Below are 26,471 nucleotides of genomic sequence, written 5' to 3'. Positions count from 1 at the left end.
ATATTGTCAGTCAAAAGGTTTCAGCACTTACAGCGTCAAGCGATGTACATATACATAATGTGTGTATACGTATTATAATATTATTTTATCCATATAATTAAGTATAATTAATACGAATATTATATTAATTTATATAAATATTATATATATATGTGTGTGTATGTGTGTATATACATTATAGTTTGTGTTTTTCGATTATTCATAAATGACTATTCAAACACATCTTGTTTCTTCACTCTCTCTAATTTGGATAATACTTTATTGTCTAATGGTAAAATGTACATACCTAATTAAGTTAAAATGCATTTTAGTTAAAAATTAATTTAATTATTAGTATTTAATAAATTATTAAAAAGATTTACATATATAGAAATATATCATCACAATAAATAAATAAAATGCAAATATATATATATATATATATATATATATATAACATATTATAAATAACGGCAAAATATAAATATTGTATGAGATCTTTCTTTATTTGGATTACAACTATGTTGTTTTGTGATGACATATATAATCGCAGGAATACATTATTATATAAGCACAATATCGCGTATAAGATGATTGGAAGACATACAAGATGGTTATTCAAATGTGAACGGAAACAATTTATAATAGTTCAGTGATACATGTTCACAGAGATGGTCCCGCGATAATGTGCCGCTTTCGTCTTACAAGAATTTTTTTTAAAAAATTTACAAGCACACGAGGAGTGCTTCACTATGGTCGATTCGACAAATGTAGATTGTCGATATAATTGGTGCTGAAAGCTATATTCTATAATTAATTTTACAACTAATCCTTGTAAAAAGAGGGGTATTCAAAAATATTATTTCCACACAACTACGATTTTTCCTTTCATAATAATCCAACTTATATATATTGTCGATTGCTCTGGCCATAGAAATCTTATGTTTTAAAATCATACAAGAGTGATAAATATTTAAATAAGTGTGACAATTGAAGGAACAAACAAATTACTAATATGTATCACATTTTATGCAAAAAGTAGACGAATTACAAATGTTCTTGTAGGTTCTATTTATATATTTATTAATTTTAATTTATACATAGAAATCGAAAATTTGAAAGAGAATATATTATACTTAAAACATACAATTAATTTTCAATACTTTTAAATCAATTTCTGAATAATATTTTAATACTTTTAAATATTTTTTTAATATTGTAAAACTGCTCTTTTTTTTATTTATTTCAATTCGTTTATTCTTCATCTTTTACAGGATTTTTTAACAATTAAATTTTTTTATTTAAGAGATTACCATTATTTGTTAATTTTAAGTTAATTTTTTTAAAGTAATTTAACAGACACAAAATATTGTTACATTTAATTTTCGTTTTTTTATTTATTTGTTCCTTCAAATGTTAACAAATATTCAATCTCAAATATTGTTAATTTTTGTGTGTTTTATTATCTATTTAGAACGAATATCTATAGACGTTTGTTTAGTCCTGGCACGTGAAAGATCAAATTTTTCGATCTAGATTTGTAAATTGTTAGACAAAGTTATTTTCGAGATATGTGTGTATGTGTATGTATATATATACACATATATATATATATATATATATATATATATATATGTATATATATATCACATTAGACACTACCTATCTATATAACTATCTTCTATAAATAATCGCGATTTTTTGTCATCACTGTAGTCATAAAAGTATAGAACTATATCTGTCATCACTTTTTCATGCGATTTCTTTTAGCTACGAAGAGAGACACTAAACTTATTTCTCGATACGACTACACTTTATGTTTGAAGAATAATCTTCCAATATGATAAAATACTCTAGAAATATACTATTTCTTTAACAAAGGCATTATAAATCACCAGTATTGCTATACAAAAATTGTATAACAACCGGAACACCGCACGGTTGCTTATTTGCATTATACCACGAATCGTACAAAGTACATGTGCAATCTTCGAAACTAGCTAGACAATTTACAAAACTGAACGCAAAGGGTGTAATTATAAAAGTAAACGTTGTGGTTTGCCTATATAAAATTGCAGTTTCATCGAATTATTAGTCTTAATTGCATATCATTATAACTCGGATTGCATACCACATTATCTATTAATTCTTGGTTCCTTGGATGATCTATATAATATGTGTGTGTAATATACATGTAATATTCTATTGTATGTACGTACAAATATTGTACGAATATATATAGATATAATATTGTGCACATGTTGAATCGAGTGTATATATATATATATATATATATATATATATATATGTATATGTGGAGATTATAATCATTTTCTCTCCAATGATGTGATTATTCTAATTGTATAATTTACTTATACTATATATTTAATTTTATAATATAGCTATATGCATACTCATCATCGTATTAAATTATCAAATAAATATTTATTTGCTTAACGTAAAAATATGTTAAGATTTCTTTAGATGATTTATATATACATAACTCACGACAAAACTTAAGACAGAAATCTACTTATATAATTCTATATATGACATATTTTAATATATCCTGATGTATATTTTGATTTGTATATGTATATATATATTTTACATGTTCAAATGTTTTTTGTAATCGACATATAAAATTTATAATTAGAAATTCTGTCTTGAATTTTGAATTAAGTGATAAATTATATAAGTCGTCTAAAGTCTAAGGAGATTCTTATGTGTATGTATAAAAAACAAAAAAGATCTCTACGCATGAGTGCTGAATACGCGATGAGAATACAAAAGCTATACAGCATATGAATGATATATATCTACTATAACATATTTGTCTAAATAGTTTGTATGCAAGAATTTAGTACTAAATATATTTAGAATAAGAAATATATACTTCAAGAGAGCCTGGATAACTTTTGCATTATTTAATTGGAGAAGCAAAAAACTTCTGAAAAAGAATAATTATCTCCACCAACTGCTGTGTATTTGCGCAAACGCAGTTGAGCGCATACAATAATCAAACGATTTCAAATTTATTCCAGTCCTGTATAAATGCAAAATTCCAGTCCTGTATAAATGCAAAGTTTTCCCACAATATGCGTCTGCTAGCGGTCGAGTGCCGAGAATAACAATAGTATATGTTAAATGGTTGAGAATATAGTATTATCTTGGGGGAGTACCAGATCATATGCAATAATGCAGTATCTGTAATATTGTTAATCTTGATTGCTAGCAAGCGCTTAAAGTGCGAAGACATATCAATCATAAAGAAATATTGATTTCCACGTTTTGTGAATAAATAATATATGAAGAGCAATTATTGTTTAAAGTTTTTAAAGTTTTGCAAACATTTCTATCGCTATTCAATCTCTTACATATATGTATATATATCGTGTATCTCTATTATATCATGTAAATTATTGTTACTGGGGGTTTTCATTACTCGTTGACATCATTCCATCATAAGTATATATATACCTATATATGTATATAAGATGAAATAAATTATACCATTTTGACTAGAATATTTGACTAGAATATTTCGACTGATTAGGATATGTATGATAAGATATGACAAAAATCATTATTAAGTCTCATAAGTCGAGTTATTGTATATACTCTCGATTAATATAGCGATTAAGCTCACAATGCAGTAATATGGTTTCTCTCATTTTCTTTTCTGGCCTATATGTGAGGGACCGATAATGTACGTACTTGTATATTATGATCTATATATAGATCGAATTTGTAGGCCGATGTCTACAAAAACATTTTTTCATCTATACCAATAAAAATATTTTGTATCGAATAGATCACTATTAAAATATATCTACTAATCGAATCTAAATTAACAATAAATAAATTATATTAAAAATTTTACATAGAAATATAAGTTCTTCCTTTTACAATTGATAAAGTAGAGATTCAATATATTGAATTTCTATACTCATGGTATACTCATTAACATTGAAAAAGTTATCTATTTATTAATAATCGAAAAAATATCAGATATCACATAAAAAGAAAATTTGGTTAAATAGGCTCTTTGTTCTCACTCATTAAGGGTTTTTTAGAAAATATCTAGACTAGACATTCTACGTTCTAGGACTATGCCTTCAATGACGTTTTGATTGAGTATAAGTCGAAAAACTGAAGGCACGTCCTCGATCGAAAAAGGCGATTCTCGCGCCTACAAGAAAAATTACAATCATTATCTAACATTAAACCTCAAGTGCAAACTCGTACAATCTCATATTCTAATAATTCATCGTTTTTTAAATATTAACTTGTACTTAAAATACATGTAGAGATCATGAAGACTAGAGAGTGCAGACGAAGTCAAACAAAAAATATTGCTAATTTAGGTAGCTAATCGATTATTTACAAATGCAACTGTGTTGAATTACACAACGTAATGTTATACTTTCGCACATGTTAAAAGATTGTACATGTAATGAAATTGATAAAACGTACGAATTAGATAAGTTTTACTGTCGTCATCACGCGAACTTATCGGACAAAATTCCCCAAGTTTGCTTAGCATTATTGAACGATGATATTTTTGCATGAGATGATAATATTTAATGCACGCGAATTTATGCTCCTGTTTCTAGTCTTCATAATAAAGATTTTGATAAGTTTTGAGGTGGATCTCGTTCATTTTATTCGAGATGACCAATAAACTATAATATTCTTTTATTGAAATTAATTTATAATTGCTTTCTTTTTTCCCTTTTTTTCGGTCTTTGCCTGTCATATAGAAATCAAAATTAATTAACTTGTTTAAAATAATCTTAAAAATTGCGTTCAATTAAATGACTTTGTAGCGGTTGATCTTTAAATAACGTTAATAATGCCGCTATAATCAAAGGCAAACAAGTTTTTTTGCGATTCGACAAATGAGTCGTTACCAGATGCTTTAGAAACTTTCATCGATGCCTCGATCCCGCGCTAAGTTGAAAACTTCAAAGTCGCTGTCGGGCGCCTCGGGTATATCAGGTGCGAGCAAAATCTCAGGTCGCAATGCCACACAGTCTCTCGGTGAGCACTCGACGCGCCCTTCGGAGCCGCAGCTGCATTCGACGCAGTTCCCGGTCGAGTGCGGTAGAGTCTCACCTTGTCGATACTCTCTCCCTATAATTCAAGTTTCACGATACATACAAATCTCATAAAATATTTGAAAAGAGATGGATATACATATACAGGTATACAGGATATAAAAGTAAAAATGTTATAAGAAACAAAATTAAATTTTAAAAAGTCCCTAAACATATTCTTATAATAATAGTTTTAATGTAAAATTAGAAAGAAATATGATAAATAAAAATTTTAAAATTTTGTTAACATTAGAGATTGTGTGTAAATATATTTATAAAAAAAATTGTATATTATATGTAATTTTAAAATATTAAATTGTACTTTTAAAAAAGAATATGTTTCGACTGATATAAATTAATATAAAAAGACATAAATGATATAAATTAATATTAAAGTATTAAGAAAGGCATTAATTTTATACCCATGACGAGGCAAGTAATCGGTACAGGAGACGTAATCGACAGAGTGGCATTAATTTCTACATGTCCTTGCTGACCAATCGATGAATCAGAATCTCCGGAAGCTTGTAAGTCGTCCGCAACGTCCGTACTCATCTCTAGAGATGAAGTATAATTGCTCTCCACCGCAGTCGATCGCAAGGAAGACAAGCCGAGCGATGGGGGCACCGTCGCCGGATTATAATTCTGCCACCAACAGTAAACTTCGCCGACGACACATAGGCAATGCGAATTCGTGTCGTAAGATGGTATCTGAAATGTAAAAATCTATTGAGCGAAGAATCTGTAAAAATTCTATCTTTTTTAAGAGTCAAAATAAAGAGAGATACAATAATTAAACGCGATACAAATACATACATAGCGCTGCACATTATATGCGCGTGTTTATTTAAGTTAAAAATATGGAAATGTACAAAAATAACATTAATTTATCTTTTTTCGATATTTTACATTTCTTTCTTTACGTTATAGTTATAGGAAACAGCTATATATGTATACTATATATACATACACATCATACTAATCAAACTCATTTAGTCAATTTAGAAAATAAATTGGCAAATTTACGTGACAACAATGGCTAAAAATCTACCACAAATGACAAACTGAAAATCTAAGAATTATATGTGAATCATATTTGAATTAATGAGAACGATTGATTTACGGAATTTTTGATGAAGAAAAGGAATGAAAATATCACATCATAAATATCGGTATTTTTTTTAACTATAAATATAATTAAAACAATTTCGGAGAAAATTATGTAACCATTAATTTATCATACGGAATCTATTAGCAAAAATGTATAATATCGAATGAATGTTGTCGTAATATATCACTAAAACTAACATTTTACTTGAATTGTGATTTGTCGATACTATTTCAATAATTGTGGACCACTGTGGTACACGATTTAATAATTTTTTATATGTAAATATAATACATTTCTTATTATTCTCGATGAGAAATTTTTATATACATATAAATATCGTTTTTATTTCTTTTCTTTTTTTGTTATATATTTATCTGTCGAAAATTCCGGAAATAAATTTATCTCTATTGTCTCTATCACATTTAATCGATCATTACCGTTTGGCTGTGAGAATAGGCATTTCCGTCTACGATGCATTTTTTAAGAAAAGGCTCTTGCGTTGTGACATCGTCGTCTTGAAGCGTAATAGCGACTTCACCCAATAAAGCCGGATCCGTCGTTCTCGTCGGTGCTGCAATCAAAATCAAAAGTGAGAGACCATCAGTGACTGAAAGATTGAATAAAAGTCTTTATCTCTTGAGTGTCTTCCGATGGAAAAAAATTATAACATCCATTATTATCTTTAATCTCTGATGTCGAATTTTCTTCGACTTGAATCTCTAATATAAATCTATATTCCTTTTTAATTTTTGATTTTAAGCAGAAATTTTTTCACAAAACAATTAATTGTCAAAAACATACGCATGATTCAAAGTCTAAGACATCAAATTTCCATTTCCTTTCTATAAGAGAGTATGGATTCTTGTAAAAAGTAAAGAAATGTAAATGAGCAATTACGGATTCGTTCGATTGTACTTTGCGCTAAAAAATGACTCGCGCTATGAATTATTCCCATGTTATTCTTCGAGAAATCTTTTCTTTTTAAGAATAATCTTTTACGAAGTAAATATTTGTTCTTTGCTGTATAACTTTCTCGCTTTCGATGGTGATATAAACTCCGTTAAAGTAAAATCGAACACCTATTCAAAAATGAAGTGCCAAATTAACCGCTTCCGTTAATCGCTCGATAAATTACGCTACTTTAATGCAAGAATGCGACGAGAATGGTAGCTATTTCTCGTCGAAATATTGACCTTTCAAAGGCTAACTTATTCGCCGACTTAACGAATGTGCGGGCATTAATCAGACGTCTTTGCAAGAGCATAGCGAGGCGAAGCAAGGCAAGGCAAGGCAAGGCCAAATGTTCCGTCTCCTTGAAAGCTTTCAAGAGAATCGAAGAACCGAGAGGTGGTTGCGGTATCACAATAGCGTAAAATAGAACGAAGCATCACTTGAAAGACCGACCCTTTTACCGTGCCTTTCCGCTTCGTCGCACCTCTATTACTTCATATTTATTCAAATACCAAACAAATGACTTTATACTTGAACCAACATCATGAGAGTGCTATAAAGTAAAATTAATATGGCACGATGTATTTCTATTTTTATCTTGTATAATTTAATCTATATACTTTAATCAATTAAAGCGAAGAATTAAGTTATAACTTACTTAAAATCATGTAAATCCACAAATTATAAAATTATTATTTATAATTTTAATCAAAAGATTAAATTAAATTAAATAGCAATATGCAGCGTATTTGGTGTAATGTTTAATACATTATTATACATATTATATAATCTCTTATAAAAAATAATATAATTTTTCTCGAATCTTTGTTTGTGAAATAATTCTATTCATGTTCAATTTATTTTTCAATAAAATATTATTTCTTTGCCACTCGTTGTGCAACGATTTCGTATATGCATTATGCGGAAACATTTTTGACGATAAAATAATTTTTGAATTTCCAAACAAATGTTTTCGTATACATTCGTGCTAGTTAAAAGAGCATAATTATATTATATGTCAGCACTTGAAAAATAAATTGTATTATATAAACATAATAATGCAAGACATCCTATAGCTATATGTTACATTAGTCAGATGTAATTTGTAGAATTATTAAATGAAGATGCCTGCTTGAAAAGATTTATAGGTTTACAGAGAACATGGAAATGCACTAAAATATTCGAGTATTTATTTTATTTCTTGGGATAAGCAGAGTAAAATAATTATCATAGTCATATTATTTTAACAAAATTTTATACATTTAATCCAAAGATTACGAGATCATTTCGTTATTGTAAAATTGTTAAACATAATAAAATATTAAACAACGATAAGATTATATCAAGTGACATCATCTGTTTCAAATTTTAATTGCTCCGTATATAATAACTATAAATATGTAAAATTTCTATAAATTTACGAAATCTTTATTTTTTGAATAACATTTACATTTTCTTCCTTGTATGTGCTCAAATAATTTTTAAATTTATAAATTACGCGTATAGCACCGTTATCGCAAATATTATAATATACAAAGCTATGCGAGCTACAAAGATTGTGTGTTGAGAATAAATGGCATTATCACAGTGGTACACGCGGCTGTGTGCCAATCACAGGTATCGATCATCGGATCTGTCAATCTCATGGATGACCGCTGGACCGCAGCTACTTTCTCTCTCTCTCTCTCTCTCTCTCTCTCTCTCTCTCTCTCTCTCTCTCTCTCTCTCTCTCTCTCTCTCTCTCTCTCTCTCTCTCTCTCTCTCTCTCTCTCTCTCTGTCTCTTTCTCTCTCTCTATCTCTCTGGCGCGCGCGCCTGACTACCTTATTCGTTACGATATATACAGAGTAGTTCATATTATCGATCATACTACTAAATATATAATGAATACAACTAAAAATGTCTTTACATGAAGAAATAAAAAATCAAACATGTAAAATAATACATATTTATACATAGCTTTATTTTAGAGAAATTACCTTTGAAAATTGAACGATTAATAATATTCTGACGCTTCTTTAATTTAGATCATCTTTAATCAGTTTGCATCACACGTCGTCGAATTCGTCTCGAAATAGTTATCTCTTAAAAAAAAAAAAATAAATAAATAAATAAAGCCAATCTTAATACTTTTATACATAACTCCTTAAAGTTGTTAGATCTTCATATCTTATTTAAACTATTTTATTAAAAAGTAAAATGTTACTTTTTCATGCGTTAATAATTGTCAAGACAAGTTCAATGGCTATAGAAACAATTCAAGTTTATAAAAAGCGCAAGTTTATTACTTATTTTTTAATTTTACAAGTTTTTTCTTCAGGAATAAGTTTTGTATTAATAAAAAGATGTTATATTTTCAATTTTTCAATTATTTTTGTATGCATAATGATTTTTCGATTGTATTATGGTACAATTATAAATTACAATATACATACCGATATACGTATGATACAATCCGATAAACCATATACGGTATAATCCAATATCCAAAGACTTGGATCATTTGTGCATATCACAGAATCGCTTCTAGTTTAATTGGCCACAATCGGTTTACCAAAACATCGTCATAAATTCTCCATATTCGCGCAATATATAATTACCAACAAATAATAATTACACGTGTTATTACTATTTCATTGCGCTATAATTTTAAAACACGATCAATTTCGTTATATATATAATAATAAAATAAAAAGATTGAATTGTGTAATAATACATTTTTCTCGAAAAAAATTTTAATAACAACTTTTTTCGACATTTTATATGTATGCCTAATCTTTTTTTCATAAAATAATTAAATAAAGCTTTATATAAATTGAGAAAAATTAAATAAGATATAACGGCGCATGATCAAGATTTTTATTATTCCGATTTGATATAGCTGTTAGTATGTAAATTTGAGCTATAAAATATTAATACTCTATATAAAACAAAAAGAACATTTTTTAACAATTAAAGTTTCTCATCTTGACAGCATGAATTTACATATTTCGAAACTTCAATTTATCTTCATTATCATTTCGATTAATCACTGTCTTGGCACGCTACAATAACGTTCGATGCTTCATTAGTATAGTCAACGTGCTGTCACGTCAATGATGGATATTAATTCGATATGGAGAAATCTATATCTGATTTGTTCTTGATTTACTTCAGTGACTTTGTAACAGCAATACACAACTCAACGATATATCATCGATTTAAATACTTTTCTCTATCGACTGAAAGAAATTAAAGATTCGAGAAGCATTTTTTATTAAAACATTTTTATCAAGATTTTAAAACAATTGATTTCAAAAAAAATTGAGTCACACAGAAATATATATTGCTATCGTTCAATCGTCTATTAATTCAAATGCAATATAATATTTGGCTGTTTGAAGTCGAATTGATAGATTTCTTATGGTGTACATTCATAAATAAAATTAGTTAAAAAAAATACTAATATAATAATTATTACCTAAGCAAACTTGTACAATATTTTATCGTGGAGTACATTTGATCGAATTGTCGAATATTTTCACCGCAATAAAATTTATTAAAATATTTTATTGATATGGAAACATAAATTTTGAGAATAATTTGTCATTTTTTTCTAGTATTATAAAATATTGATATCATTTTTATATTAAAAGAATGACTTGCAGTGAGTGTTACACTATCAAAAAGAGCTAATTCTATGTATATATAAAGCTTTATCGTATAATTTTACTTTGATATGATTTGTATTTAACAAAAAGCATTTAAAAAATGACATAATTAATAAAGTTATTTGTATTTTTTATTTATTTTCGAATAATTGAAACGGTTTTGTGTTATATTGTTCAATTCATCTCGAGTGCGATTAAATGCGTACCAAATTTCTAAATTACATAAAATCGGAGACTGGTCGATATTTTACTGTAATCGGAGCACAGATCTTCTATTTACCTTCGAGAAACTGTCTCTGAATTTAAATCTTGAAAAAGAGTGAGATAAGAATGAGAAGCAGCGAGGCAGAGTGACAGTTTATAAAAGGAGCTGGTTTTGGTTTTCAGATCAAATAAAGTCGAGCTGAATTCGATGACGTAGAACATAAAAGATTAAAACTTTTATTCTTCCGAGAGAATAAGAATTCTATGTCAAAAAATTAAAGTGATTTTGATAATTCGTATACAAAAAATTTCTTTAGTTATACTTTAATAATTTTAAATTACTAAAATTAATCTTCAAATAACTTTGAAGAACAAAATAATTTCAAATTCAAATTGATATTATCAGATAAATGCTTAAAAACAAAGTAATTTCTCAAAGTTTTTCCAATCTTCTATACATATCTATCTATCTATATATATATATATGTATATTTACATTACATTATTACTGATTGTGAGATATATGTGTGTATAATCTATTATAAGAGGGAACAAGGGGAGAAAGGACACGATTGACACATGCTAACACTTGAATCAAACACTGTATATAGAATTTTTAAGTAATTATGTGCTGAAATAAATTTGATTAGTAAAATTTTGCAAAATGTTTTTGGGTGACACCGACAGAGGCAAAATAAAAAACACTTATTTAGAGCAGTTTGTCGGGCATGTATGTAGTTATACGTTGTGGCATGCCTGGGGCACTTGGGAGTCCAATTAAAAATGCTTTCGTCAAGAACCAGTAAAGACAAAAGAAGCTTTTTTTTAAATAGCTCAGAGATTCTCTACACTCGCGTACTGGGCAACATGCATTGCAACGCGAATCGCAAAAACGATATAGAGATGAAAAGGCCAGGTCACTGCTTTGTGTTCGCTTGTTCGCTTTATAGTACCGTAATTTGCCCCGAAAGAATTTGCATCTACACTAAAAAAAAGCTATTGATTTCAAATAAATGTGTATTTCAATAGTGCTATTAACACCATTTGTTTGAAACAAATAAATATTTATCTGTTTTGAAACAGGATTAGTTTCAAACAAATGGTGTTAAAAGCACTATTGAAATAGATATTTATTTGAAATCAATAGCTTTTTTCAGTGTAATTGTATTTCAAAGTAATTCACGAGATTCATGCATTATTGCTCACGCTCCATGATGAAATGAATAATAATATATAATTGAACACTTATTAACATATATCAAGACAGAGAGAAAGAGAAACAATAATAATTATTTATATATAATATACGATCAAGTAAATAAATCATAGTACTACAAGAAAATTTTACAAAAATTTTTATTGTTATGGAACGATAAGTTAAAAAATTGAAATATTTATCTACGTATTTGTGATTAAGTATAGCATATACATATATATAATAATTTTACATATAATAATTTATTTTCTTGCGTCTATATAAACTTTTCCTTAGATTCCTACAATATGACACAACCATATTGCACTTATATGTACTTTGTGATATAAATAAGTATCTCGTAAGATATGTATACTTTTTGAATCACATTTCAATACTTTTACATGCAGAATGGCCTAAAGCATCGATTTGTATTGAAAATGTTGATTATATTGACAAACCATATAGTGTTAGTTATTTAAAGATAAAGAAACTGGAAATCTCACATATACAGGTCAAATCTCTGGTATCTTGTTTATGATCCACATTTGAAACTTTAAGATAGAGAAATTTCATCTTTATTATTTTTCGAAAATACTTTTTGCGATACAACATAGGATGTATACATATATACATAGAGATAATAAAATTATTATTATTATTATTATTATTACAATTCATCTTTTATAGATTTCTCTCTTGTTTATTCGCGTATTTTCATCCAAGAATTTACCGAATTTAAAATCATCTACACGTAATTTTGTTCCAAAATTTCAAATGGTTGAAGATCACCTCGCAGACGATCTTCTGTACATACGTGTACATATATGAGCAGAGCGAAAGTATTGCGGCTCGTCCTTTTCACTCTCCAAGGTATATATAACTAAAGGCTCGACTGGTTAATATCCCGAGATCGTCTCGAAACTCGATAGCTAATCGCATGATTCGGCTACGGCTACAGCATCCATTTGTTTTACGGCGCGACGTGCCATCCAATTTTCTCGGCGTACATATATGTACGATCGATCTCCCGTTTCGTCCTCGATACCACGCTTTGTATCTCTTTACACGTTCGTCGCTTCGATATATATCTCATCGTCTGGGTGTTTCAAATCAACGAATGTATTTTTTTTTATTATACCATCTAATTTAAAATTGATATTTGTTAATTTTTAAATATCGAAAGCAATACCTGTTTAGCAATTAATTGGAATTTAAGTAAAGGATTTTTTATAAATTAATATATTTGAACATGTGAGGGAGAAGAAATGATCGAATCAAAGAAGATCTAGAAAAGTAGATTTAGAGAGGAAATAAAATTAATTTAAAGATAATATGTGTGGAAATAAATTTAAATCCTAATGCAATAATAATTCAATCACCATATATGAAAGTTATTAGTGTTATTAAATAAAAAATAATCAAATAGATTAAATGAAATCATATATCAATCTTTATGTACTTACATCACTATTATATTTTATGCTTTGTAAAATTTATGTAAGATCCCCTTCAAAGCCAAAAGACAAGAAATAAATGTATATTTACCTATATTTGAAGAGAATATATATGTATATGAATATCAATAAAAAGAGAACCATTCTTTCAGTTAAACTAATAAGATAGGTAATAAGATACAGAGTAATTTTATCGCAAGAACGGATTCCATCCCTATTAAATTGTTTTCAGCATCGAACATTTGAAATTTAAGATTACTTTTAAATTAAACGCTTTTTTAAATTATTAAATTACATATTAAAATACATTATTTGCAAACATATAGAATATATAATAACAAAACTCGCGCAAAAAATGAAAATAAAACTAAATGTTAAACGTAATAATAAGTATTTTTTACTAAATCCACACATGTAATGTGGATTTTTTAGCAATAAATTAATTTTTATCCTTTTAATTTTATTCATTTAATCCTCTTTTCACTCGAGCGCTCTCTCTCTCTCTCTCTCTCTCTCTCTCTTTGATTATATCATATAAAATTATTAAAGTTAACAACAGTAACATTAAAAGAACTGCTATGATAGAATGCTTTCTAATGTAAAAAAGCCAATAAAATATTACAAGATAAAACATTTGTGAGCGCATGGGTGAGATTTTTTACTAGATAAAACATAAAAATTGTGAAATCTGATATCATAAAAAGATTTTATTCTCTTCCACTTTCGTGAGATAATTTACTCTCGTTACTTGAGATATCTTATTCTTTCCAAGTGTACACGAGTTCTCTTTACAACGCTAAAATTGGACGAGGTTACACCATTTTCATCCGAGTTCGATCTTACTCGATCCGTTCGATGAACTTATACGAGTATCTAAAATATAATGACCTAGTATTCAATTCTCACCAAATAAAATATTTTACTTTCACATAAATATATGCAATATAATTACATGTATATCTGCATAACAAAATTGACATTAAAACAAATAAAAACAAAATTTTAGAAAAGTTTCCAAATGCTATATTAATTATAGTCAAGTAACAAGATTCCATCGTAAAAACTCGATCTCTTTTTTTCTCTCAGAGAATGTAAAAATATTAATTTTCTAAAATTTTCTAAAATTATATAAAATAACTTCTGTACATTGTTAAATTTTAAATAATTTATGCATATTTTAATTGAAAAAATTTACGTGAAAGAAAAACAAGTAAAAAAAAATCAAGAGTTGGTTATATATCCCGCAGTCGATTATTATATTTTTCCGTAGAGCGAAAAATATGTAGTGCATACATAGTAATACACATACATATATGTATGACGCATAAAATTTGATGAGCAAGTCTTCTTAATCCAGTTAATCTTTTTTTATATTGAATCTACTGTTGCATATACATGTTAACGATACGCATACAATGGGCTCATTGTCATATAGAGTTTTTAATTATGAAAAATAAATTAATTGAAAACACTTCATACATCAATATACACATATACCTTAAATTATTTTTTGAAAGCAAATTATTTATATGAATAATTTACTTGAATACTAGTTGTAAATTTGTCTGAAATATATGTATAATAAATGCAACATTTTACACTCTCGTGATTTTACTTTGTCGCTACTCGCTATACATATATGTATATACATATAGCAAATATAAGTAAGAGCTATATGAGTGAGAAAACTAATTCAAGCCGACACAATCAATATTTTTCACTCTTATGCTTTAGCATCAGACCTCGCGAAATCGGATCTCGGATCTCACCATCAATGAACTTTAAGGTATGAGATCTAGTTTTAACTCGCGCTTTAATTATAAAATTGGGTCGTGTCAACTACGCGTTTGCACCGCGCGCGCAAATTTTCGTAAGCGAATTCAATTAAAATAACTGCCATTTCGATTTCGCGCAGAATCACTGAAATTAATGAATGTATCACGTTACACTACACAAAATTGCATAGTAGGTAGATTACGATTATAGACAAATGAATAAAACAACATTTCTTTGAGGTATATAAATTCATTAAATTATTTTGCATCCGCTTTTGTTTTTATGCATAAAACTTATTTCTTCAATTACACAATACAAATTATTCTAAAATAACGATAAATTGAATCAATAAAACGTTAAGCAGACGTAATTAAAACTAAAAGAAAAACATAGTAAAAATTTCGCTTTAGAACAGTTAATGCATTTAAAGCTCATATTTTATCTTTTTATATTTATCTGCATATCTTATGTGTATATATATATATATATATATATATATATACAATATATATATATATATAAGCTACATGTATAATTAAATACTTATTATTAAACAAGTCAATAATTCCTTCTCCAAATATAAAATAAAATAAAAGTTTGAAATATATTTTTCTCCAAATCAGATAGTTAGCCTTGTATAATCTTTCATCTTTCGTCTCGATTTTATATTTTAATTATTTTTAATTAATAATTTATAATATACAGGATAATTTGTGCGACTGAAAAAAGTTTTTCGCAAACAAAAACGAGTGCATCTGTAAAAAATTTTAGAAAGTGTGATAAGATAAAATTTTGCATATTTTATAATATACATATAAGAGTACAAATCTGAGAATGTGTGTGTGTGTGTGTGTGTGTGTGTGTATACATATGATTACATAAGTATGCAATTATTTGCATTCTGCGTATCAAATCATGAATTTAATGTAATTGTATTGCAAATAATTACGATGATCATCGATTACGATTGTAAAAAATAAAAGCCGCTTAAATTCTTTCAAACCTGATAAATTTTAACAAAATTAAAATATTCACAATTTACTTCAGAGTAAAAAGAAATCCAACAATTTTTTGACCCTTCCAATTTTTTAAATCCATATTATTCGTTTCAGTTTCTATAATTTGACAAATTGGCAAAAACGAAAATAGAAAGAGAAAAAGAAGCAAAAATCTTCGAAATATGCGCAATTGCGATAAATGTACCACATATCTACGATACGTAGACATAATTTGAAGCGTGACGGCGAATAAGGGAATCGAAGTGGAGCAAAAAAGGGGGAAAAACGGCTTTGTGAAACACGAGTAGGAGGAATTTTCATTCTCACGATTCTTTTTTTCTTATTGCACTCGAATGCTTCCTTTTACCATTTAATATCGCGCGCGCGCGAGCGTATGTGATATACTCCGTGTCCCCAAAGTACCGTTTTTCCTCTGACGAGGCGAAGCGAGGCGACGCGACGCCGCAAATGGGCGCGGCTCTCGAAGCGCTAACAAGCGCGAGAGTTATCAAACTCCGGCTATTGAAATAGTTTGCGATTACGAGCTTCGTTCGGTTAAAGGGTGTGCCGAAACTTCTCTGTGCTGGAAATGATTGATCGGCAATTTAATGTTCATGATGTAAAAGTCATTTGTGCCGCTTGCACGCACAGCTAAATTACTCGTACGCATTCAACATTACCACTAGGTATATGTATGTATAAACATCAAATATACACTATTTATATTTTTTGACATTTTTCTTTTAAAAATATTAATTAATCGAGTAGAATATTAGTTAATCAATCGATTAAAAGTAGCGCATAATGTATTTGCATATTGAACAATTCTAATTATGCGGAAAGTATAATACAATCCTTTCTCTAAAAACACACCAAGTTTCGTTTGATTGCGTTTATATTAATATATAATTTTTCATAAGTGTATATTTAATAGAGTTCGTCACACCGTTTTCATTATGGGGCGATAAAACAAATTGGACAAAGATATGCGATAAAGTTTTGTATTAAGTTGTAAGAGAATGTCATAGATTAAAAAATTATAAAAAGCTATAAAAAGTTTTAAAAAAAGCATTTAGCAATCATGTTTTATCAAGTGCTTAGATTTCTACCAGTACGTGGTGCATCAATTATTTCGCAGTCTCCGTAAACAGTTGTCGCAACCGAAAAACCTGAACACGTGACAGAATATGATCATCAAATTCTTTTTTAAACTTTTATAGTTTATCTTTGTTCAATATTTTGTCGCTCTATAACGATCACACGAATACACACTTGTGAAAAATATTACAATGATGACATAAACGCAATCGAATGAAACTTGGTGTGCTCGGAATGCTTTTAGAGGAAGGACTGTGACTATATATTGTATTTCACGTAATTACAATTTTTCAATGCTGCCACATTATCCGCTACATATTTGTTCTTATATATGATTTTATTTATTTATATATGGAAACAGCTATCACAAAATAAAGGCATTATAGCATCTGGGTCAGCAAAATAGATGTAATATTGTGTAACCGAAATTACGTATTATATAATGACAATGCGTGTCTTCGATAACGTGTTTGTGCAGACATACATGTAACTGGCAGCAGAGAAATGTATGTGTGTTTAACGGTGCGTTTAAAATTACATTAAAATATATTACAACCGTTAAATTGTCACCGTCGACTACGTGCGATATTTCGAAAACAATATTTTACAACAATCCTTGAAATTCGTACATTTACCGGTGCTTGTAAACTCATAAAGCCAATTTTACCCCCATTTATTTGCATTTATTTTGCGTGATATAGGAAATATAAAAAATAAATGAAATATACAACAAGTATTCTCAATTCCTTTGACGATCTCGTCACGCCACGCTAAATCTTTCGTGCGGAAAAAGCGATTAAGCAAATCTGCTCACTGGCTCTAATGAAATTTCGCGTGGCACGAAATGTCACTCAGCAAATGTCCGCTATTGAATCACAGTGCGATTTGTTGGCACCGAGAACGATGCGCATTATTGTGCATCTCTATGTACAATTGCACGCAATACTGACATTTTAGTTATCGATTATTTCAATATTTTAAGAATAATATATTAAGAATCTGACCTATTAAATCCATCCATAGAAAATGTGTAATATTTGAAATAAAGCAAAAACGAATAAAAGAGAGAAAATAAAATACGTACGAAATAAAAAAGACATATTTTTTAAAGATTATTAAACAAGAATTTAATTATGTGAGAAGTAAAAAATATTTGATCAGTTTATGTATATTTCTCCTTACATACATGTGCACACACATGCACACAGAGAGAGAGAGAGAGAGAGAGAGACATTATTACTTATTATAAATAGATATATATTCTCCCAACAAAACACAATTCTTCTCAAATCAAGTTCAGAAAAAGATGTTAAAAAATTGAAAAACTTTTTCAAATACTTCTTCATGTTTATTATTTTTATCCTTTTAATATATCGAGTGAATGTGAGTGTGTGTATCATACATCAAAAATATATAAACATAAAGAAATAAAAATAGCAGAGTAAAAGCTCTTGTGCTAAAATTAAAGTAAAGCAAAAATAAGCGATTATCAATTAAGTTATAAGAATACAAGTAAATAACAATCTGATATTGAGATAATAAATATTGAAAATTGTAATGATAAAATTATAATATACGACTATATAATATATGTATATATAAAAATGTTATTTTTTATTACTTTTCATTACATACAAATTTATTTAAGAATGTATGCTCCTTTTATCAAAAGTTATCGAGTTATACTTATATATAATATGTATATATATACCTTTAATCACGTTTTAAAATACACAAATTTTTACAAACAATGTAATTAGCATGTAAATATAGCACACAATTTTTCGTTTAATGCAATTTTATCTGATAATTGTAAAATAGAATACAAACTTTATAAACTTTTCTTGAAGTCTAGCAATATGTTAGCATGTTGTGTGATTACACAATATAAAAATATAAATCATACACACGCACATTCAATTTTTTTTTATGCTTCGACAACTTGACGTAATTTTTTGATATGAAATACCGCAATTATCGTGCTTGCTTTAAAAACTATTTGTTTCGCGTTTATGCAACGAATGCATCATTAGAAAGCTTTCTCGCCAAAAGTAAAGGTAAGAGCACTTGAACGAAAAAGCCGATACTATCTTAACGAATGAAAATCTGACGAGTACTATCGAAGATGTGGGTGGATTACTTTTGGGAATCTGGGTTTTTGCACCGATTACTCCATTTTCGTATCGCGTGGGTGTGCAACATCGATCAACGACCGAGGTTAAAGAACTAAAAGCATGGCAAACTTAAACCATCGAAGTTCAGCTCTGACCGATTTTTTTTTTATTTATATGATAAATTAAAAAAGAATTAAAAAATTTTTAATATAAATTTTAAATATAATAAATTTTTTTTAAATTTAAATCCAATTATATATAAACAAGCAAAATATTTTTAATGATTATAATATTGTGAGTGTGAAAAATTGTAATATTCCAAAATTAATAGATAGAGTAAATAGATAGAAAGTGTATGTTATAATATATTGATTTTTTTATAAGTAAAATATATAAAATAGCAGTATCATGTTTTTAAAATAAATTGACTAATTTTAATATGATTTATGGCCATTATATATTTATCTATCGATTTTAAGATGTATTACATGTACGTGATATATGTTATATCAATACATAAATAAATTAATAGTAATACACCCCAGTGACTATAAATGCGTAAATTTCGCAAACAATATTCTCCAATTAAATATCAACGAGATAAATCCCAAAATAGATTTTTGCAATAATACTTTACAGGGATTATTACAGAGATCAAGTATCCTATAGAAACGAAATTTATACGCCATGCTAAAGCATTTAATTTAAATGACCAATTTTTTTCTTTCGTGAAAAATTTCTTCAATGTATTTTATTTATTTTTTTGTTTTTTTTTTCACAAATCCGTATTTCTCTGCGTCTCGCATACACTGCACAATCGACTACGAAATAACTTATTCTCGGTTCGTCGCCTCACGGCCATTAAATTATCCTTATACATCGTGCCTTTTATCCTCAGCACACTACATCTCCTATGAAGGACAGAAGATATATCGCGTTGCTTTATAGGTAAAGCCAGTAAAGTATGTATCTGTGTAAAGCCAAAACCAAAGATATTTCTTTGATACGCGTCTCACAATCAGTTAAAAAGAAACAATGTTTCTTGCAATAGCTCTGCATATGTATATGCATACTATATATATATACGTTTATTAGCGAATTTCTCACAAACTCGATTGATTTAGATCGATTTTTTTTTCTAGTTAAAACTATGAAAAGACATAAAATTCCAATTTTTACATTAATTATTTATTTTTATAATTATCTAGTTACAAATCTGTTAGTTTATGTGTTTATTTGTTTGAAATTAAATTAAAAGAATAACATTTTATGTATAAAGCTTATATTTTCTACAGATTATTATTTATTTCTAGGTTTATTCTTCGATTTCAAATTTTATAAATATTATTTGTATTCGGGGAAAAAAAGAGATAAAGGAGAATTATTTTTATCAAGAAAAACTCTCGGAAAAACTGAAATCCTTAGATTGGAAAATTGTGATCAATATATATAAATGTATAAGCTCGATCCTGAAATTAATAACAATCTCTTTATTTCCTTTTATCTATGAATTAGTTCCACGCTAATAAAATGTTTGAAAAGTTAATAGCTGTTCTATTATAGAATTATAATCAAATCAAAAATAAATGTGAAAAAATATTTTTATACTCATTGAAATAAATAAGCTTTTTACTAACACATATATATAAACTTCTACAAAACATTTAAACTGTATAAACTCTCTGTCTAGCTCATAATTCTGCAAATACGTCACTGTAAAATTCTTTATAAAATGGAATCAAATAAAAAAATGTATTAAATTTTGTAATATTATTTGTGTGTCACATTTGATTAATTCTTATTTGGATTGAATTATTTGAGCAACTTATTTAATATTTAGTATATATTTATCGTGAAAATGATTTCTTTTCTTGTCTCTTTTCTTATCTTTAACATCATAAATCAAATTAAGATATGTACTTTAAATTAGATTTACATTATTATTTTAAATTAGATTTTAAAATCGTCACACGGTAATCTATATAAATAGAATCTGGTTTTATGAGTATGTGAACAGTCCAACTTGATATTGACAACACAAATTAATCAATATGCCATATTAATAACATAATACAAAACAATTGTTTTGAACTAACACCTTTTAATTGCGGGATCATGTTATCTCGCGATTAATTTTATTCGACAACAAAAAGCAACGGAAGGGAATGCAGATAAAGCAACGCAGTTGATTCAATGAATTAATGACGCTTTAGCAGACACCTTGCTAACGAGAACCTATTGTTCGCGATTTCAAAAGAATCCTCCAATGGCCATCCTGTTATCGAGAGGACCGATTTGTTAAAAAAGCTAAAAGAGGATGTATAAGAGAAAACAGGAGAATTTGTTGTTTACCTTTTTCCGTTCGTTAAACAATATTTCCTCGATACTATATTAATTGATACACATGTAAATCACACATGCATACATGCATATAAATACATCAAAGAAAAGAAAAATACTTAAATATATAAATTTGCAAGGTGCGTTATTATCATCATCGTCATTATTATTATTAGTATTATTATTATAAAAGTAAAGCGCGCAGGTGTCAGTTATATGAAATATTATCGCGGATCGCGCGTTACTGATATACAACAAATAAAAAGTTATAAAAATATGAATGTGTGCATATTTATTAACATATTATTAAAAAATTATTTCGAAAATTTTTCGTATAGATCTATTTTTCTTTGTAAAAAAGAAAAAAATAACTTACTCCAATTTCAATTAATTTATCAATTGCTAATCAATAAACATCAATTACCTTTCACATAAATATCATGCGAATTTTGTAATGTACAAAATTATAATATTTTTTTACCAAATATTATCTCAAGTTTTGTAAGCTATAAACATACTCTGTTAGTTATTATACAGCTTCTAGAAAAATAGATTCATCACAAAAGCTTTTTAGATAAAAAATTATTAATAAAATTGCATTTAAACTTTATAATTTTTCTACAATCAAAATATAAGATATAATATACATATATATGTATAGAAAATAAATATCAAATGTTTTCAATGCAAACTAGACAAAAATGTGTCCACGACTTAAATTTTATCTCTGTCTCTCTCTCTCTCTCTGTTTCTTATCTTATTATATCATTGTCATTATACATGTGTCTGTCTGTCTGTTCATTTGTGTGTGCGTGTATTGCGAATACATTTTTAGATACAAGTTTCCCGTGTAATATCGCGAATGATAGCGGAGCAAGAGTTGAGCAAATGATAAATCATAGAAATCTTTGATCGAGAATACGTGCTCGAAAGCGCCCCGATTATTGCGAATTCATAAGCGGATTTGTGTGTCGCGATTACTGAAAATGCGTTTGTAAATGTACCACGGAGCGGTGCTAAGCGCCTTATCTACGACTAGCAGCGATGTCGTATAATCCGCGCCGAATTTCGCCGACTGTTCTGTAGAGTGAAGCAATGTTATAACATAATACAGCTTACATCATACCCAATTATCGATAGATTTTTATCCTAAATTTCCAATACTTTAAAATTTAAATATTAAAAATATCAATAAAATTTTATTTAATATCGTCAGTATATATAAGATTCTTGCCTCTTTAAATTAATATATATTAATCTTATACAAATAATAATATTATTATATAATCGTACATAAAATATAAATAATGTTGATAAATAATATTATATAACACCACAAAATAAATAAGAATGTACTACCTTAATAAATTATATTAATAATATAGGTACCTATTGTGTGTTTGTTTAAATGTATTTTGTAAGAAAGGAAATTTTTTAAATATACTTATAAGAATATTATTTCTTCCTTAAAAATGTTTAATTTTTAAATATTTGACATAAGCAAAATTTAATTAAAAAATAAACAATTTATCTTCTCTTCATCAAGCTTTAAAATACTCAAAGATCTATACATATATATATAATTTTAAACATTAAAGGAAAAGAGTGTTAAATAATATTTTCCTTTTCGACAATAATGAGAGAACTACAGATTTGAAACGGCAAGTGCACGCTTCATATTATATGTATATATATATATACATATATATTTATACACAGTTACTCACCGGCTATCGAACGAGCGATGTGACAGCGCAGCAGGTAGGCAACGACGAGTAACATCCGCGGGAGTCTCATCGTTTCGGAGGCTGTGAGATTCGGTGTACCGGTCTATCGGGCCAAAACACACGTGAACGTCGCGTCGCGGCGGCTTACCGCGACCACCGCGAAAGGAGAATATCGGCGCGTTCCTCGTCTTATGCCTTATTTTACGTCGACATTGATAAAAGCCTTTGAGACGCGTGACGGTTTGTGACTGCCGTTGCGAAAGGAGTAGCTTTCACCCGGATTTTACCCTATAGATAAGCGCGGCCGCCAGCGCAGCCACTGACACTAACCGCAACGTTCAACATCCTCGCGCCGCGCACGTCAGAATCGGACTGAAAGCGACCAATCGCTGTCAATCGTCGCGGCGAGCCTCGCACGGCCACGCATGCGCGAGTCACATGCCGAGTGCGCATGACGAACTTATCGCTTGCCGTTTCCACTTCATTACGTCTTCGCTTCTACTAGACTGCACCTGTTCGAAACAGATTTTTCATCAAACACGCGTACATTTGTATATAACAAGCTTTTGAAATTAAGACAAAAATGTTGAAGCTATAGTATCAGATTATATGTATTCACGATGATACTTTTTCATTCGTGAATAATATGGACGGAAGATTCGTAAAATTCAATCAGATTTCTTTATTATATACTATTCACGAATATTCACATAGTTAAGCGCTAATTTTACTTTATATCTCTTTTTAATTTGAGAAATTTCTCTCTCTTTCTGAAGAGAAAGAATTATATTAATTGTGAGAGATATATATTAATTATTTAACAATAATTTTTCTCAAGCCTTTAAAATTATTTTGATCATATATGTATACAATATATATACATATTGTAATTTGTACTCTTAAATGGAAACAATCTAATAATTCTTTTTCCCCTCACGCGCACACACACACACACACACACACACACACACGCATAAATTGATTGTTTTATGAGAGAGCGTATATTATATTATTTGTATCAAAAAAACTTAAATAATTTATTTATAAGAAACGTAAGTTGCTTCCTGCTAATCACGTTGAAACATATGCTATCAATGTACAAAAAAAGATGCCGCTGCCGAAACCCGGGATTGAACCGGGGACATTTAGATCTTCAGTCTAACGCTCTCCCAACTGAGCTATTTCGGCTTATGCTAGGGATAATCGTTAACACTCTAAAGTTCTGTTTTGACAATTAAAATAATTATATATAAATATATAAATTATACATGTATATGTATATTTTTGTGTTTCTTTTTTCGATAACATCTTTCGTAGAATAATATAATGCTGAAACTATTTATTAACATATATTGCGTTTATGTAAAATATAAAATTATATTTGAATATTATATATATATCATATTCGATTTTTTTATTATTTATAAAAAATATGGATACATAAAAAGAAAAATTATTATATGATAAAGATAGATAATATAGAATGAAATTTTTATTGATTTTCTGGAACGAATAATTTTATTTATATCCGCATTATACATTTTGCATTCGAAATTCTCTTTGATATTTCTATCTTCCACATCCTTCGATTAATTACAAATTAATAGTGAATGCACGTTACAAAAACGTACAATCTATGAAATGTAATTTAAGGTTATACTTATATAGGAACGGAAAAGAGGGAGAACTTATTTAATTCATGGTCGCAATTCAAGGAGATGAGATCGTCTAAAGGAAATACAAGCAAGAAATATATATATATATATATTTATATATATATATATATATCAAACTTTTACATATATTAGAAAAGAAAAAAGCAAAATGTATTCGTTGTATCAATGATAAAATATATATATATATATATGTTGTAATAACAAATAAATAAATATGTATATATATTTCCAAAAAAGGATTTAGAACGGGAGAGCTCTACTCACGTACCTCTTATTTCTCGCACAAATATAATGATGACGGTGCTTGGAGAAAAAGAAAGAATAGAAATGAAAATGCAGACGCAAAGAAAAGAAAAGAAAAAGACAAAGAAATACGAGGACAACACAATAAGGAGGAACGAGGTCGCGCACGTGCGGCGCTCTTCCTGTCACGAGCATTCTGAACTTACCGGTACCGGTACGTGGCGATCGGTACAGTCGACGCCGCGACCGTCAGTCGAGCCAGTCGAGCTTCGTACGCTTACTACGGCGGTTCGTGGCAGGTCCAATAGTCGAGTGAGCGTGTGCGGAGAAATAAAGTCGCGGTGTCGCTCGAGACTTTTCGCTCTTCGTACAAACGTCAAACGTCACACAACAAGTCAAGTACCTGTGTCGTGGACGAACGCGCGGCGTCGACGACGGTGAGAAGTAAGTAAGGAAGAAACGATAACACGATGGCAAATCTACGACAAACACCTCTAACGTGTAGCGGACACACGAGGCCCGTGGTTCATCTCGCCTTTTCCGATGTCACCGAGTCCGGATATTATCTCATTTCAGCGTGCAAAGGTAATGTAAGATCGTGTGGGATAAGGCTGTCCTCTCGTACCTTGTGATTTTTTTCTTTCGATCGCATGTTCGATTCTCGATCACCTTGGCCCACTTCTTTCCGGCCGATCCAAGGCTCCGCAACTTCGAGGTTAGATGTCGCGTGCTCTTTTTATCATGTGTTTGTGCTCTCTTCCTATCCTTATTTATTTATCTCTTTGCCCAAGCAATTCGAAGGGATTTTACATATATTTCAAGATCAAATTGCGCGCATACAAGATTACCTGTTA

General features: G+C 28.7%; 2 protein-coding genes and 1 non-coding gene across 4 annotated transcripts in view; 1 reads left to right on the top strand and 2 right to left on the bottom strand.

Moving 5' to 3' along the window:
* Nucleotides 1-464: 464 nt before the first annotated feature.
* LOC114941792 (uncharacterized) lies at nt 465-26,367 on the bottom strand. 2 transcript variants are annotated; one of them, XM_029316922.2, is made up of 5 exons: nt 25,824-26,367; nt 23,699-24,210; nt 6,627-6,760; nt 5,501-5,789; nt 465-5,115 (listed from the first exon to the last, which is right to left on the bottom strand). In XM_029316922.2, the coding sequence occupies exons 2-5, from the start codon at nt 23,766-23,768 to the stop codon at nt 4,901-4,903; spliced, it is 708 nt and encodes a 235-aa protein (XP_029172755.1). In that variant the 5' UTR covers nt 23,769-24,210; nt 25,824-26,367; the 3' UTR covers nt 465-4,900. The 2 variants fall into 2 exon arrangements, with proteins under 2 accessions (XP_029172755.1, XP_029172757.1); XM_029316924.2 differs by lacking the exon at nt 25,824-26,367 and adding an exon at nt 25,643-25,799.
* On the bottom strand, nt 24,814-24,886 carry TRNAF-GAA (transfer RNA phenylalanine (anticodon GAA)). The gene has a single exon. It is a non-coding gene; the product is annotated as a tRNA-Phe (tRNA).
* wmd (serine-threonine kinase receptor-associated protein wmd) overlaps nt 25,848-26,471 on the top strand; it is a 2,707-nt gene continuing 2,083 nt past the window's right edge. Inside the window, exon 1 of the mRNA XM_029316921.2 lies at nt 25,848-26,202. Coding sequence (XP_029172754.1) covers nt 26,088-26,202 — 115 coding nt within the window. The 5' untranslated portion in view covers nt 25,848-26,087. The remainder of the gene's footprint in view (nt 26,203-26,471) is intronic.

Source organism: Nylanderia fulva, unplaced genomic scaffold (genome assembly GCF_048542155.1).
Source record: "Nylanderia fulva isolate GAGA-0341 unplaced genomic scaffold, ASM4854215v1 Scaffold3, whole genome shotgun sequence".
Classification (NCBI taxonomy): domain Eukaryota; kingdom Metazoa; phylum Arthropoda; class Insecta; order Hymenoptera; family Formicidae; genus Nylanderia; species Nylanderia fulva.
This window is presented reverse-complemented; position numbering and strand designations above follow the sequence as displayed.